The sequence below is a fragment of the Olea europaea genome, chromosome 13 (genome assembly GCF_002742605.1).
Source record: "Olea europaea var. sylvestris chromosome 13, O_europaea_v1, whole genome shotgun sequence".
In the NCBI taxonomy this organism is placed as follows: domain Eukaryota; kingdom Viridiplantae; phylum Streptophyta; class Magnoliopsida; order Lamiales; family Oleaceae; genus Olea; species Olea europaea.
Genome location: NC_036249.1, coordinates 8,405,288 through 8,422,809, shown reverse-complemented (window position 1 = coordinate 8,422,809; position 17,522 = coordinate 8,405,288). Strand labels below are relative to the sequence as shown.

General features: G+C 34.6%; 2 protein-coding genes across 2 annotated transcripts; both read right to left on the bottom strand.

Annotated features, from left to right (window-relative positions):
* Positions 1–2,968: 2,968 nt before the first annotated feature.
* Positions 2,969–3,355, bottom strand: LOC111408403 (beta-amylase 3, chloroplastic-like). The gene has a single exon (XM_023038169.1). It carries the CDS (start codon positions 3,353–3,355, stop codon positions 2,969–2,971), a length of 387 nt encoding a protein of 128 aa, XP_022893937.1.
* Positions 3,356–15,397: 12,042 nt separating this feature from the next.
* Positions 15,398–16,931, bottom strand: LOC111408201. Its single transcript, XM_023037997.1, has 2 exons — positions 16,363–16,931; positions 15,398–16,259 (listed from the first exon to the last, which is right to left on the bottom strand). The coding sequence occupies exons 1-2, from the start codon at positions 16,477–16,479 to the stop codon at positions 16,047–16,049; spliced, it is 330 nt and encodes a 109-aa protein (XP_022893765.1). The 5' UTR covers positions 16,480–16,931; the 3' UTR covers positions 15,398–16,046.
* Positions 16,932–17,522: the final 591 nt, after the last annotated feature.

Below are 17,522 nucleotides of genomic sequence, written 5' to 3'. Positions count from 1 at the left end.
ACTTGTAACCTTTGGACCTTTCAAAATATTCAATGAAATAGCAACTGATGGTCTTTGCGTCCAGTTTCTTTTCATTTGGCTTATAGGGCCTTGCCTTAGCTGAACACCCCCAAATATGTATATGCTTCAAACTAGGCTTCTTGCCCGTCCAAAGCTCATATGGGATTTTATCAGTGGCCTTAGTTGGAACTCTGTTGAGTATATAAGCTGCGGTCTTTAATGCTTCACCCCAGAGAGATTCTAGTAAGGTAGAATGACTAATCATACTCCTCACTATGTCCTTAAGCGTTCTGTTTCGTTTCTCAGCAACACCATTCATAATGGGCGAACCCGAAATAGTGTATTGTGGGACGATACAGCATTCCTCTAGGAATTTAGCAAACGGTCCTGGATGCTGTTCACCTGAACAGTCATATCTACCATAGAATTCACCCCCACGATTAGATCTGACGCTTTTAATCCTTTTGCCAAGTTGGTTGTCAACTTCAGCTTTATAGTTTTTGAACACATTCAATGACTGTGATTTTTCATGAATGAGATATACGTAGCCATGTCTTGAAAAATCGTCTATGAACGTTATAAAATATTGTTGACCATTCCAAGAACCCGAGGGAATGGTCCACAAATATCCATATATTTAAGTTCTAAGACATCCGAAGTCCTATTGGCTTGAAATCTCCTTTTATTGGTTTGTTTTCCCTTTATACAGTTGACACACAAATCATAATCTGTGAAATCAAGAGGGTCCTCAAGGAAACCCTTAGCCGTAGTCACCTTATCGGACATAGTGCACCGGAATGCTTCTAGAATAGCACGCTTCATGACCATTAAGCTTAGGCGGTTCAATCGTTCACACTTTTCCATCTCCCTCTTGTCATCAAAGGTACTCTTATCAGTAAGTGCAGCAGGTTGATCGACCCGTAAAGCAAGGTCTAGGTCCATGACTCCGAGAACAATCGTCACATTCTCTTGCCAAGCCCTGAAATTTGTGCCATTTAGAATTGGAATTGAATTGATGCTAGCAGAGATATTAGTAGCAGAACTTGAAATGAATTAGAGAACGATTATGATGAATAGCTCACTTTGAATATCTTTAATATGCAAATAATAATAATCTCAAATAGTGGTAAGGCCCATCACAAGATACCAAGCACAACATCAATATCTAGTCTTCGGATAGAGATATTGACTTGTAAGTGGTACTCTTGGCGTAGTGATTAAACATTGACGATAAAACAACGTGTCAATCAATAAACCTTTTTTTGGACCGATTTATTGATCGTACATTAAACGAAATAATCGTCACACGTTTATCACCACAGGTGCACGTGTATTCGGCTAAATATTGACCTTCCTTTGAGCCGACCAATATTCCCATGAATAACACAAGCACAAACACCTTTTAATATTTTAAGTTAGTCAATTTTCACAAGAGATGTTGCTTTAGCAACATGTTGCTTCGATTAACCAACTTTCGAATATTATATCTCTTGAAAGAGGTACCAAAATTTGAGAAAGAGAATCACCAATTTTGCATATTTTGATTAGTTTTAAACTTTAGGGGCCTTAGGATTAATAATTCAAAACTTTAAGGGGGCAAAATTAATTAATTCCAAACTTTAGGGGTTGAAATTAATAAACTTGAAACTTTATGGACCATAATTAATTAATTCAATACTTTAGAGGATCAATTAGAACAAATTTTAAAACTTTAGGGGCCAAAATTGACCAATTCAAAACTTTAGGGATCAAATTTTGAAAATTTGAAACTTTAGGGGTCAATTTGAATTAATTATGAACTTAGGGGGCCAATTTGAATTAATAATTAAAGTTTGAGGGTTTTAATTATAAATTCAGAACTTTAATGGCCCGAATTAATTAATTTTAAAACTTTAGGGACTGAATTATTAAATTCAAGACTTAAAGGCCCAAAACTTAATATAACTTAAAGGTTAGGGACTGAAACCTTAATTTTATAACCCTAACCCTAATTGCATCCAGGGGCCTCAAATCATCTAATTTACAGAAGAGGCCCTCGCCCCAAAAAATCCAGAAAACTGAAAGAAAAAAAAACTTACAGAAATTTTTCTTCTCCTTCTTTCTGGTGGCGGCGCACTCCGACTCCGCCCGGAGTAACGGCACCGGCTCACGCAGCAGTGCTGAGCGTGGCGCCGCTGCCGGAATATATTAATTTTTTTTAAATCTTTACTGAAATCTGAATCACCAAAATCAAAATCCAAATCTGAATTTTTTCTTAACCATTAATCCGAATTTCGAAAATAACAAAAATTATACCGCAAAAGTTTTCAAATTCAACAAAATATAAATCATAAATCATCAAATCTGAAAACTTTATAAAATATTACAAGAACCTAATTAAATTATTCGATCCCCAATGATTCAACATGAATAGGCTCTGATACCACTTGAAGGATAATTTAATGCTTTAAATTACCGGATCTTTCATGTTAAATCATCAAGAAATACAAGAATTAAAGCGGGAGCGTACCTGAATCAGACATGGTTAATGCAATAATGAGTTTTGCGGTATAATCTTCTAAATTTACACGCAGTCTCCTTTTCCTCTCTATGATGGGATGCAGTAGAGAATGAATAATACGTGTGTGTGATCTGGGGACCATAACCTATTTATATAGGGACGCCCTTTGACCTAATTCGGCCCATCATAGAATTAAGACTTGGGTCCGGTCTCCACACATATTTAAACCCATACTTTAATTGGATACATTAAATCCCAAAATCGAAACCTTATTAGATCACTTTAATTGGGCTCAACCGAATTCGATAGCCTTTAATTTAACACACAATTATTCACACATATAAGTCCATCTATTGATTAAAAAATCCTTACAATAACAACTTGAAGTTTCAAACCAAGCTTTTGCACCATCTTTACAAGCTTAGCATACCCTTCCGAACTATATTTCAATGTTCCATCTGTCTCCACCTATCCCCACCACGTGTCAACCATGACTCCCTCGACTCCTGCATTTTTCAACTTGAATAAGCTAGCATACGCCGCCCTCGCTTTGTTCAAATTCCCCCTAATACTTGATATGGTATCAAGTGGTAGCATGACAAAAACCGGTACTCTCAAACCATGATGGCTATGAGGGGCTACTAGCTCATGAAGTTTCTCTCTTTTCTCATTTTCACTTCCTTGTAACAATGAAAATCGAGTCGGTTCATGCATTGAATTCTTTGCATGGAGCTGGCACGACCACGGCTTAGTTTGAGCAAAACTTACCATGCTAGAAAAATCGTGGCGATATTTTAAACCTTGATTATCTTTTACATTGATAAACGAATTTGAGGAGCCAAGTGCCAACGCCATGTTTTTATGAAAGAAAAGAGAGAGAGAGAATTAATGAATGGAGGCTGCAAGTTTATGTAGAGAGGATTAATGAATGAAGGCTGCAAGTATATATTTATAAAGGTAAGTTGTACGTTGGATTAACAAAGGAGACAATTTTGGTGGGATCTTCTCTATGTATTCTCATTTGATTTATGTACTTTTATGTATTAGATTTATTTATCACAAAGATAAGTTTATTGAAAAAAGGAGACAATCGGGGTAAGAATTTATGAATTCGCATAATCACAAGTTTTCAAAATTAAAATAATTTGGCATGTCTTTTTTTATAAGTATTCGATTGAAATCGGTATTCATTGGAATTACTGATTTGTTAATTTCGAGATTGTCAAATTTCCTATAAATACTTCGATGCGTTGGCTAGAACTTTGTATATAATGGAGCATATTTATTAGAATAATGCTATTTAATATCAGATTTGCTAGAGCACTAGTTTATGTGACATTATACGATAAATTTATTTAAATGTGGAATTATGTAATTTATTTAATTATACCTTTCGTTTAATGATATTTAGTGACATCTAGACTGATTTTGTAATTCCAGTAGTGCTAAATAAAATTGTTATTTATAACATTAAGAAATGCGTGCATCATATAGAAAATATCTCATTGATATTATGTTGCGAACATGTCAACTCAAGTTTTCAATTATCTATGTAATAATCAATGTAATGGGTGGCTTCAGGGATGGAGCTAGCACCTGGTGAGTCAGCACGGCCTCTCGTGCTGGCACAGCCCACAAAAAAATTTACATATAAATGAAGTGTTACAAATAAAAATGTTTTAACTTTACTTCACTCACAGTAAAGTGGTTTTTCCTTAAATGGTGGGGCCCTTGTTTCGCAAATGATAGGCATGGAGATCGATTCCTCTCACCTCCACTTTGTCTTTTAAATTTTTAACATAACTAGTCGTTGACATGTGCATTGCACAAATTTTGTATCTATTGTGTTTTTATTAGTGTAGAAATTGTAGATGTTAAAAAAAAATGAGAAAAAATTGTTGAAGATTTATCGCATTATTCAAGAGTTTTGAGAGCATATTATTGCCTCGACAATACTCTATCCAACAAGGTGATAATTTCAAAAGCTAATATTACTGTACAAAGAAACGCACTAAAAAATAAAATTAAAGACATCATGTGTATTTAGAACACATATAAAACAAAGTCACCCTTTCTAAATATTAGTAACTGACAATTTGACCTATTCCATGAGAATACCGATATTGAATTTGCTTCTTTAGTAAAGTAGTAGTTGCCAACGAAAGGCTGATCGCTAGTCTATATCTATCTGTAAAGGATGTATCCTCTCCCCTGCAACAAACACGACAAAAACTTTGCACCAAAAACGATAAATTGGAGAACGAGATGGAGTAGCTTTTTCTTTTTACCTACAATGTCATGTAATGTCTTGATGCATATTCTTTTTTTTGTTCACTTATATTAGCAATAAAAAATGTGAATTGTTTCTTGCAAAACACCATCTGTAAGTGGAGAAAATATAGAATCTACTTAGAATGCTTCCAAATGTAGAGATATAAATAAAGAATGAGCACGTGTGAAAGCATATTTTGTTTCAACTCTTGTAACATGCCTGTTGAATAGGTTCCTTAGTCAATGGGTGCCAATATCGCATTGCAACATAGACATTTGCAGCAACTTCCTTTGCTTCCCGTGCCAATTTTACTGCAAATCCTAGAAGCTAGCAACATCCCCAAATCCTTTTTCGCAAAGAAACCTTAAACCAAACTCCATACCAATACTGTATCAACCTTAAAAGTTTTTCATGTCGTTTCGAGTGCTCATTGAACTTCTTTATTTGAGTAATTTATTTATATTAGATGTCATCTAGAAAATTATTCTTAACCACATAACAAAGCCTTTGGTTAATTTGACTTCCATGTATTTTGATATTAGTGTAAGCAGGAAATCACATCTCTGATTCAACATACAACACTTCTTGAAGCCAAAAGTTCTTATTCACGAAGCTATAAGATCTTCACTTACCAAAGTCCAACACCCCACCCCACCCAAACCAGACCAACAACACGTCATCAATGTAAATCGAAACACCAGGAAAGGTTGAGCCAGTGGCCTGAAAATGACGAGTCTCCATAGTCATAAAAAAATGTAGGTCCATTTCAACTGCCTTTCTCATTTTCCCTGCCCACAATAAATACAAATGCCACTTTATTCTTCTTGTCATGCAATACAATACTACTACACTACATCATTTTCCCAAAATTGCTTCAATTACACACTGACTAACAGTTGACTTGATTCCTCATTTATCACCTTCATATGCTTAGCTCTGAATATTACTCGAACCCACAAATTATTCTGCAGTAATTTCGTCTAAAATTACCAAATTAAGTACTCATGTTGATTTTTGAAGTGGACTTTGGAATTGTGAGTAAGATTGTGTTCTGGGTGTGGGAATTGAGAGCGGATGTGGAGCAACGGAGGTCCGAGAATCCGGCAATGACGTTTCATGAGGTGTAAAAAAATTTGTTAAGACTATACAGGTAAGTATTTAATTAGTCTATTAATTCTAGTTGGGCTTAGATCTAGAGATGTTTTTCACCTTACTGCCCAATCTTGTTAGAAGGATCCACATAAATTTGATTTTGCCCATTGTCGCACATTTGATGAGCGCAATTTTATGTATTTATTTATACCATATTATTAAACTTTTAAGTCGTCAAATTATTAATTTCTATTTAATTTAGGTTAATTTTCTTTTGTTTTTAGTAAAGGACTCGTTTTGAAGCTATTGGGTAAGAAAATGATCAATTGGCTATTAAATAGAAGTTTGTGGACTAAATCTTAACTAAATAAAAGTTGAAGGATAAAAGTAGACGAAAGAGTGAAGAGAATGATGAACTTGCATTGCATGAAAGAATTGAGGACCCCAAAGCAAATATCAGTCTAATTGGGCCCCTTATTGACTAGCAGTAGGTAATTGGAATGGAAAATTTTCATATTTAAGAGAATAAGTATAGCTAATTTCAAAATTAAGAAACAATGTTTAAAATTTCAAAAATCAGATATAAATTAAATTTTATTTATAAAATAATTAATTAAAAACATATGTTATTAATTATATATAATATGGTCACAATTTTATATAAATTGGTCACAAACTATCGGATTAAGTGGTCTCAAACGGACTTTCGTCACAAATTACAAATTTATGGGTCACAAACTTATTTCTCGATCACAAATTTATCAAATTAATGAGTCACAAATTAATTTAAGTCACAAATTACCAACTTATTTGTCACAATTTAACACAATTTTAAACCGCACATTTTTTATTGACATTGGTCACATAATATGTATTTGTCATACATTAATCAATTTATTGGTTGTAGTCAACCAAATGATTTGTGACCACTCCTCTGGCAGACGACCGCCACCTAACGACAGCCAACATCAACCACCACCAACCTCACCATCTCTAACAAACTGTACCATTGTGACCACCACAACCACCCTCTCCACCACCGCCAAAACTATCATCTGCACCACCATTTACACCATTGCTTCACCAACGCCAAACAAACTATACCATTGTGACCACCACAACCACCCTCTCCACCATCGCCAAAACTAGAATTAATTAGTCTATTAATTCTAGTTGGGCTTAGATCTAGAGATGTTTTTCACCTTACTACCCAATCTTGTTAGAAGGATCCACATAAATTTGATTTTGCCCATTGTCGCACATTTGATGAGCGAAATTTGTGTATTTATTTATACCATATTATTTAACTTTTAAGTCGTCAAATTATTAATTTCTATTTAACTTAAGTTAATTTTCTTTTGTTTTTAGTAAATGACCCATTTTGAAGCAATTGGGTAAGAAAATGATCAATTGGCTATTAAATAGAAGTTTGTAGACTAAACCTTAACTAAATAAAAGTTGAAGGATAAAAGTAGACGAAAGAGTGAAGAGAATGATGAACTTGCATTGCATGAAAGAATTGAGGACCCCAAAGCAAATATCAGTCTAATTGGGCCCCTTATTGACTAGCAATAGGTAATTGGAATGGAAAAATTTCATATCTAAGAGAATAAGTATAACTAATTTCAAAACTAAGAATCAATGTTTAAAATTTTAAAAATCAGATATCAATTAAATTTTATTTATAAAATAATTAATTAAAAATATATGTTATTAATTATATATAATATGGCCACAATTTTATATAAATTGGTCACAAACTATCGAATTAAGTGGTCACAAACAGACTTTCGTCACAAATTACAAATTTATGGGTCACAAACTTATTTCTCGATCACAAATTTATCAAATTAATGAGTCACAAATTAATTTAAGTCACAAATTACCAACTTATTTGTCACAATTGAACACATTTTTAGGCCGCACATTTTTTATTGACATTGGTCACATAATATGTATTTGTCACACATTAATCAATTTAGTGGTTGTAGCCAACCAAATGATTTGTGACCACTTCTCTGGCAGACCACCGCCACCTAACAACAGCCAACATCAACCACCACAACCTCACCATCTCAAACAAACTGTACCATTGTGACCACCACAACCACCCTCTCCACCACCGCCAAAACTATCATCTGCACCACCATTTACACCATTGCTGCACCAACGCCAAACACTATCACCTGCACCACCATGGCCGTCGAAATAACTGGTTATAAACTCCTCATTGTGTACCACCACCACCTCGCATCGCACACCTCCACCACGCACACCACACACCACCACCCACAGCATCGTACCATTGCACCCAATCACAACACAACAAAATCACACAAAAAACCATCAGCCAACAAAATGCAGAAAAAATAGATCACGATGGAGCAAGAGGAAAGACGCACAACAGCATCAACAGATCCGACAATAGCGCCGCCAATGACGCTCTCCGACGATGGCTTCTTGAGACCACCCCTAGTACCGCAGCACTGTACCAACATCACAACACAGCCAAATTGAAGAGAGAGAGAGAGAGAGAGAGAGAGAGAGAGAGGAGGGTGATATGATTTTAGGTTTACGACGACAACACAAGAGAGGAGAATGGCTGTCGGCGGCGGCGCAAGAGAGGGAGAAGAGGGTGGAATAATTTTTAGGTTTTGGGAAATAATTGAATTTGGTTTATGGGGAAGTGTGGATTTATTATTATTATTATTATTATTATTATTATTATTATTATTATTATTATTATTTAAAAATTTAATTACATCTGATTTTTGAAATAAAATCTTGTATTTCTTAATTATGAAATGTGATCTTGAAAACACTTAGCTCTTGTAATTTCCACAACGGGGGGTTTATGGATGTAGTCTCTCTCTCTCTCTCTACATACACACGCACGCAAAGAAAGAGAGGAGAGAGAGGAGGTAATTGCCAGCTGCTTGGGCTGAATTTTATAAATAAACAACAAACACAATTTGGAGCAGTTTGGAGTAAAAGAGAAGAAAACAATCGGTTACACTCGCGCAAAAGCCGAGTAAATTTGTGGAATTAATCACGTTTCATCAATTTCTCGATGATGTTTTTTCAATTTTATGTATGTAATTCCAATCTTATACTAGGCTAGGTTTTCTCATGTATTGGATGAAAATGAAATCCATTATTATTTATTTTTAATTTAAGACACGTGGTTTAGTTAAATTCTTGCAATTGTTGATTAATATTGCATGCTTAATTTTATTATTTGATTGTCTGATCACCAATTAAATATATAGTTGTTTATTGTAGTGATGGGAGTTTCACAATAGGTTTAGAACACTGCATGATTAACATACGTGCAATAAATTTTAGGAATAAGATTTATTACATGTGCAATCTTTGAGATAATTATGAAATTGAATGCGTTCTATTCATATGAATTCAGACTAGAAATATGATCGGGTCGTGAATAAGATAGATTTAATTTGTCTTGAAAAGAAAGATTAATTACAATAGAATTATCGATTGTCAAGAATGCAAGAGTGAAACTAGCTACGTAGTCGAGAATTGGAATAGATAATAAGAGGTAGATTCATAATCCAATACACTCTTCCCATATACATTTTAAATTCGCATTTTATATGTTTTCATAGATTAAATTAGAATAATTAAAAATCACAAAAAATCACTTTTAATTTGTTCGCTTTGAATCTAATTAAGAACTAGTATACTCAATTAAATTTTATTCCTCATGGGACGATACTCTAACTCACTAAATCTATTACTTGTCAACGATCCTGTACGCTTGAAGGTTTCACACGAACAAGTTTTGATGCCGTGCCGGGGAATAATTTATTTAATTTGAGTTTATTAGTTATTTTTAGATTTGAAGTTTTTATTCTTTCTCCTTTTTTTCTTTACTTTATTTGTTTAAGGCTATTCATTGAACAATCTAAGCCTCTTGTTTTACTCTTTTCAGGAAATCATAGTTTATGCAAAATTCTGACGAGATCGAGCTTCTTCCAATAAATCTCGAAATCGAAAGAATTTTTAGACAGTGAAAAAGATAGCAGAGACAGGCGAGAGATATGATAGAAAACCAACATCAGAACAAGCTCAGAACCCTTTGCCACTACCTCAGCCAATGCAGCCAGATCTGCTGAGGGCAGTCGCAAATCATGGAGAAGTTTTAGTGAGAGATTTTGTAAATCCAGTGCTAGCCCCTGTGCGATCGGCTATTATCTATCCACCTTTTGGATGGGCCAACTTCCATATTAGATCTGATGTTATCAACTTATTCGAGAATCATGAAGATATCAGGTTCTGTGGGAGATCAACCGAAAATCCTTATGAACATATTCAGGCTTTCTTGATGCTCTACGATATGATCAGCCATGAAGGAATGTCTATGGATGCCTTTCGAATGCACCTATTTACTCACATGTTAAAGGAGAGCATGCAGGAATGATTAAATTTTCTAATTCCAGGGAGCATTGTTTCATGGAACAACATGGTGTAGAAGTTCACATTGAAATTTTTTCTGCCATCTTGAGTCCATCATGTCCGAAATGAAGTCCATACTTTCAAGCAAAAGGATCTCGAGAGCTCTCCAGAAGTATGGGAAAGATTCAAAGAGTATTTCAGGAAATGCCCTACTCTCAATATTCCTAAAGAATAAAAAATCAGCATATTCTATTCAGGCTTGAGACCTGAATTTTGCAACATCGCAGATGCTTCTGCAGAAGGGTCGATATTGGATATTCCGTTGGATAATGCCTTGGAACTTTTTGAGCGAATCGCAAAAAATCAATCGATGTGGCCAAGCGATAGAAAAGTCCAGAGTAAAACAACTGGTATATATGATGTGGATGTAGTGATAGCATTAACAGCACAGATGGAGGCAATAACTAGAAAGCTCGACGCTTTGACCCATTCTATGAATATGGTACAAACTTCAGCTCTGAAATGTGTTGGTTGTGGGGCAAATCACATTACTGCAAGTTGCCCTTTGGCTTCTACTCACATAAGTCAGCCAATAGAGGCCAGTTATGCATAGAACTATCAGAGGTAAAATGGACCTTACCCATACAACTACCATCCATTTGAACAAGCATCCTAACTACGTGTGGGTTGATAATTCAGATCAAGTAAATCAAATGAGGGGTAATCCAGCAGCGATTCAGCAACAAGAAGAAAAGAGGTAATCATTGGAGGATCTACTTATCAAGTATGTCACCAAGACTGAGACAGTGATACAGAATCAGCAAGCCTCTATACATAACTTAGAGAAACAGGTAAGATAGATAGCAGGTGCATTAGCTAATAGCCCAAGATACTCTACCAAGCGATACAGAAAAGAACCCAAAGCAGCAGGTATTAGCAGTTGAAGCTGTGAATTATGCAACTATTGATCAAGCCTACTACACCTGTTCGAGCTTATGTGCCGCCTATCCCATTCTCTCAAAGTCTTCGAAGACCTCCTAAAAAAGAACAAGTTCAAGCTATCACAACGAGAAGCAGAGTTCAGCTGCCAGAAATCGCAATGAAAAAGAAGGGGACTGAGGAGAATCAAATACCTACCACCCGGGAAGAACCGATGGAGCAGTCTGAAGAAGCAACAGAAAATGATCAAAATATAGTTTCAAATAGTCCACAGCTTAAAGCAAATGTTCTTGACACTACACTGACACCTTTGGTCCCTTTTCCTCAAAAGTTGCAAAGAACCAACTTGGAGAAGCGAGCTATGAAATTCCTAGAGGTCTTCAAAAAGTTGCATGTCAACATCCCATTCACTGACACTATCATTCAAATACCAAACTATTCTAAATTTTTGAAGGAGATGTTGACTAAAAAGAGGAAAATACCCGAACATGAAACAATAACACTATCTAAAGAGTACAGCGCCATCATCCAGCACGGGATCTCTCCCAAACTTAAATATCTAGGGAGTTTCACTCTACCTTGCTCCATAGGAAATTTAAATAATATAAATTGTTTAATTGATTCGGGAGCGAGTATTAATTTAATTCCCTTACCTCTTTATAGGAAACTAGGATTAGGAGATCCTAAGATGGCATCTATTATCCTTCAACTGGCGAACCGATCATTGAAACACCCTTACGAAATAGTCAAAGAATTCTTATCAAGGCGGGGGAGTTTATTTTTCCAATTGATTTCATCATCCTCGAATTGAAGAGGCATCTCAGATGCTAATAATTCTAGAAAGGCCGTCCTTGTATACAAACTGAGCCTTGCTAGATTTTTGATGCTAATGAGATTGTCTTGAGGGTGGAGAATAAGTAACAAAGCTTCACCATGGAGAATCCAATCAAGCAACCATCATACTTTGAGGATTGCCAACGAGTTGATCATTGGGAGAGCTACCAAAGCAAGCCAAATGAAGGTTGAATTGTTGGTAGGGACAGCGATGAAAATTTAATTGTGTGGAGGGTGAAAGATGAAAGAAAGAAGTGCAATCAGTGCATAAAATGCAAAGCCGAAAATTCTCTCTTCAAGCCATCATGAATAGCCAAAACAACAAAGTCTAGCTAAAGACTATAAATTAAATGCTTATTGGGAGGCAACCCAATTTCATTACCATTTATTTATTTTTCTTTCTACATCGCATTGCATATAGACTTGTTTTGATTATTATTTGCATTAGATTTAGACACGTTTAAATTTAGAGGGTATCTTCATCCTATCATGTTTTCGCTTAGACCTTTAAGTTTAATGTTAGTTATCTCAAGTGTTTGGGCTAAGTAACACCTGTTACAGATTATTTGATCTCTAATGTTTGATTTGATTGCCATATACAGGAACATGACATCGTGGAACACTCAAACCAACATAGACCAAGGAAAAACATGATGAGGAACATTATCCGGCCATCACCCATAGTCTTCCACGCTCAACAGAAAAATTCAGGGAGTACCTTTGCCCTATTCTTCCCTGTCCCCCCACATTCTTCATTATGTTTTAGGAGATTGAGAACAGTGTCGGGTTTAAGTTGGGGGGTGGGAAAAATTTTAATGTTTTCGATTTTCATATTGTTTGTGTATTTGTTTTTGTGTGATGATAATAATAATAATAATAATAATAATAATAATAATAATAATAATAATAATAATAATAATAATAATAATAATAAAATCGTTAAAACTGTAGATAGGATGCATGCTAGACCGGTTGAAACTTAAACTTGCAAAACTTGATATTATACATGCACTAGACCTGAGCTTGACATTATGATGAAATGAATTGATTCATACATTTGATAGATTGATTTAGCTGGATATAGATGCTTTACCTAAACCATACTAATTAATTATCCTTAGACCAACTTTAGCACAATTTGGGGAGATCTTACTGTTGTAGGAAAATATGGATGTGAATGTGGATTCCTTGTGTGAAAAGTTTGTATGGATTGTCTGAGATTAACATGATAAAATTGGGTGAAAGTCTTAAATTGGATGTCGATTTGCTTGAGTAGGTGTGTGATAAGGCTCATTGCACTAATCAATGCATACATTTTGAAATTTAAAATTTCTCTTTGAAACTTTTATGACTCGAGCAATTAAACCTGTGAGGGTATTTGAAAATTTGATACCTTAAAGTTATCTGATTTGCGAGTCATCGGCCTAAAGCTCGTTACAGGAATAACTTAAAAAGCAATCAGAGATGAAGTTGTCCAAAAAAAATTGTTCTCTTCGAAATCTTTTTGACTCGGGTTATTAAGCCTATAAGGGTATTCGAAAACCTGGTGCCCTAAAATCATTTTATTTGGGAGTTATCGACCTAAAGCCTGTTACATGGGTCTCTAGAAAGATTAAAGGGGATTGCCAAAAAAAAAAAAAAAAGGCAAGTGCATCAAAAAAGCAAAAGCACTTATTGTCTTATTAAGTCCCAACACTTGTTCGAGTGAATTTGATTTTCGATGAAGGATAATTAGCCTAAGTTGAGTCTTGACAGTCGAAGTAATCAATAACTGAAGAATCCTTGTTCATTAATGTGTTGACTTGCAACTAGTAACGTCTACCTAAATTAGAGAGGGTAGGGATAGTAATAAAAAAAAAAAATTCAATCTTAGATCACACACTGAAAAAAGAGTAAAGAAGAATAAATTTGGGAGTGTGTGAATTTTGAGAGAGATGAAAGGATATATTTGACCAAGGAGGGTCGAAAATTGGAACAACTTGTGAATTCATTACTGTCAACTTAGTTCTTCACACCAACACGTCAGTTTTACATTGGTAAAGTGGATATTAGTTTGGTATTGTGATTTTGAAGCAGTTTGTAGATTTAATGCCTTGATTTCAAATCTTGAGGTAAAAAACTAAACGTCTAACTAAATATTTTTGCATGTTTGTGTGTTTATTGTTATTTAAGGTATATTTTTGTTTGAGGACGAACAAAGGTTTAAGTTTGGTGGCATTTGATGAGCGCAATTTATGTATTTATATCACATTATTAAACTTTTAAGTCGTCAAATTATTAATTTATATTTAGCTTAAGTTAATTTTCTTTTGTTTTTAGTGAAGGACCCGTTTTGAAGCAATGGGGAAAGAAAATGATTAATTGGCTATTAATAGAAGTTTGTGGACTAAACCTTAACTAAATAAAAGTTGAATGATAAAAGCCGACGAAAGAGTGAAGAGAAAGACGGACTTGCACTGCATGGAAGAATTGAGGACCCCAAAGCAAATATCAGTCTAATTGGGCCCCTTATTAACTGGCAGTGGGTAATTGGAATTTAATGGGAATAGGGATTCTTGGAAAGAATTGGAGGGGGCGGGGGGGTGTTGCGACTGTAGTGTATCTCTCTCTCTCTCTCTCTCTCTCTCTCTCTCTCTCTCTCTATATATATATATATATATATATATATATATATATATATATACACACACACATGCAAAGAAAAAAAGAGAAGAGAGAGGAGGTAAGCCGGCTGCTTAGGCTGACTTTTATAAATAAACAACACGCGCAATTTGGAGCAGTTTGGAGTAAAAGAGAAGAAAACAACCAGTTACTCTCGCGCAAAAGTCAAGCAAATTTGTCGAATTATTCACGTTTCATCAATTTCTCGGTGATGTTTTTCCAATTTTATGTATTTAATTCCAATCTTATGCTAGGTTAAGTTTTCTCATGTATTGGATAAAGATGAAACTCGTTATTTATTTTTAATTCAAGACACGTGATTTAGTTAAATTCTTGCAATTGTTGATTAATCTTGCATGCTTAATTTTATTATTTGATTGTCTGATCACCAATTAAATAAATAGTTGCTTGTTGTAGCGATGGGAGGTTTACAATATGTTTAGAATACTGGATGATTAACATACGTACAATAAATTTTAGGAATAAGATTTATTACGTGTGCAATTTTTGAGATAATTATAAATTTGAATGCGTTCTATTCATATGAATTCGGATTAGGAATAGGATAGATTTAATTTGTCTTGAAAAGAAGATTAATTACAATAGAATTAACGACTGCCAAGAATGTAAGAGCGAAACTAACTACGTAGTTGAGAATTGAAATAAATAATAATAGATGATTCGTAATCCAATACATTCTTCCAATATACATTTTAAATTCACATTTTACACGAACAACATTCTATCTTCTGTCAACTGACAAAGGCTCAAGAAGCAAGACGCTAACTCCTTCCACACATCACATTTTGCATATGTAGCACCTAAGAGTAACGCTATCATTTCCTCCGGTTTTTCAGTGTCACAATACCTTGCCATTGAGTACACAAACAACATAATTGTACTTACAAATTAGTTTCAGAAACATGGGCCCCAATTATCTTGCATCTGTAACAATAGAAAAGCAGATTCCTTAACATTTCTTCTACAGTGAAACTGAAATAAAACAAAATTATACACAACACACCAATAGATAGAGAAAATGTTGGATGGCATTGGAAAGCTCCAAAATATTTTACAGCAGCAACAAGTGCAAAATATGTTTCAACAGAAATCAAGGAAAATTTTAGTCTAAAGACCAAAAGGTCCCAGTGAGGAATTATTTTGAACCCTCAAACTTCTAGTCTAAAGACCAAAATCAAGTGCGTTTCACGAGGACAAAGGAAAATAAACATAATTAAAAAGAAATAGGACAACAAACAACTGCAAACAAGTATGAAGGATACGTAAGCATGATTTCGAAGAAACCTAAAGACCAACTTATCCCTTCATAACTTACTTGATGGAGCCACTTCCATTATTGATATCAAGCTTTTGGTTGTATCCCATTGATAACTTACCGGATGGAGCCAATTCCTCAGACCCAACTTTAGGTCGGTTGGCCACCTGCAGATATCGATTTTCTCTCTGGATGACCAGTGAAGGCATTTTTGTCACTATCTTTCGCTGGCTGTTTGCTCCTTGGTGGCAATTGAGCTCATTGCGCCTCTTCAAGAGCATGAAAAAACGTGTATAAGTTTCCTTAAGAAAAATACTATGCAATGGGCTTTTACATTAATTATCCAGATATTGTGATGGAGCAGATGCCAACCTGAACTCGAGGCAGATACATTTCTTGCTGGATGATTTTTGGTGGGAGTCGGAACCTCGGCATCAAAGAATAGTCACTTGTATTTTTAAGCATTTGAACTTTTGTTTTTACTTGCATAATAACAAATAACAATACATTATTGAGAGGCAAGAAGCAGGTGACAGTAGCTACTGCACAATTGATCCAGGAAACAGAAAATAAATTTTTGTCACGATAGGTCTCTAACGTCCCAATATGTCTCTAACGGATGATAGGTCGGAGCAGGAGGACTTACCAGCGGCGATCCTTTACCGTGGACAATCGGCGACTGGCGTTGGCAACTGAAAACCAACAATCGATGTCGTGGAGTGTGATTGCGGAAAGAAAAAAGTGGATAGAGAAGTAATCTGCAAGACAAATGAACGGGGTTAGAGAGAGGAATGAAAGGTCGAATCTTGGAGATGAATGATTTGAAAGACTTATTGAAGAAGAGCCCAGATGGATTCTAATAATAATCAGATAAACATAAATGGATTGCCAAAGAGAAGGAAAAAAAATAGAGATGAACAGTCCAATACCATATCACTGTGTCGCAGCTCTCCGTGTTACGGAGAAATAATCTCTCCGTGTCACGGAGAAACAACTCTCCGTGTCTCTCCCTGATGATGACCACACGAAGAGACTTTGTCGTGGTGACGTGTCACAGAGAGACCTTTTTTTTTTATTTTTTTATTTGGTGTTTATTTTTACCTCTTCACTCTTATTGCAATAATTTTATTTAAGTTCATGTATGTTTTTTATTGTATATAATCTAATGATGCGAAGGAAAAATGAGAGAGATTAATTAATCGGACGATGTATGATACAATTTTATTATTGAAATGAATGTTTTATTCTAAAAATATAGAACAAATTAACAACAGGTAATAAAAAATTTGTATTACAGGAATGAATCCATTTTTTTACATATTTTATTATATAATTTTTTTAACATTTAATTTAATAAATTAAATATATCTAAATATCTACTTAAAAATTTAAGTTAGTATTTTTTACTTATAAGGAGCTTTTATAATTATAAGTTTTTTTTTAAAAATAACTTTAAGTAATTTTTTCTACTTACAAGTAACTTTTTACATTTTAGAAATATTACTTGTCATATTATTAGTATTTTTATTTTT

Bases quoted from the DNA above. Each gene is read 5' to 3' on its own strand.
- LOC111408403 (XM_023038169.1), bottom strand. From the start codon at position 3,355: ATGGCGTTGGCACTTGGCTCCTCAAATTCGTTTATCAATGTAAAAGAT.
- LOC111408201 (XM_023037997.1), bottom strand. From the start codon at position 16,479: ATGCAAGTAAAAACAAAAGTTCAAATGCTTAAAAATACAAGTGACTAT. The intron at 16,260-16,362 runs GTTGGCATCTGC...ATGCTCTTGAAG, and splicing joins TGTATCTGCCTCGAGTTCAG to AGGCGCAATGAGCTCAATTG.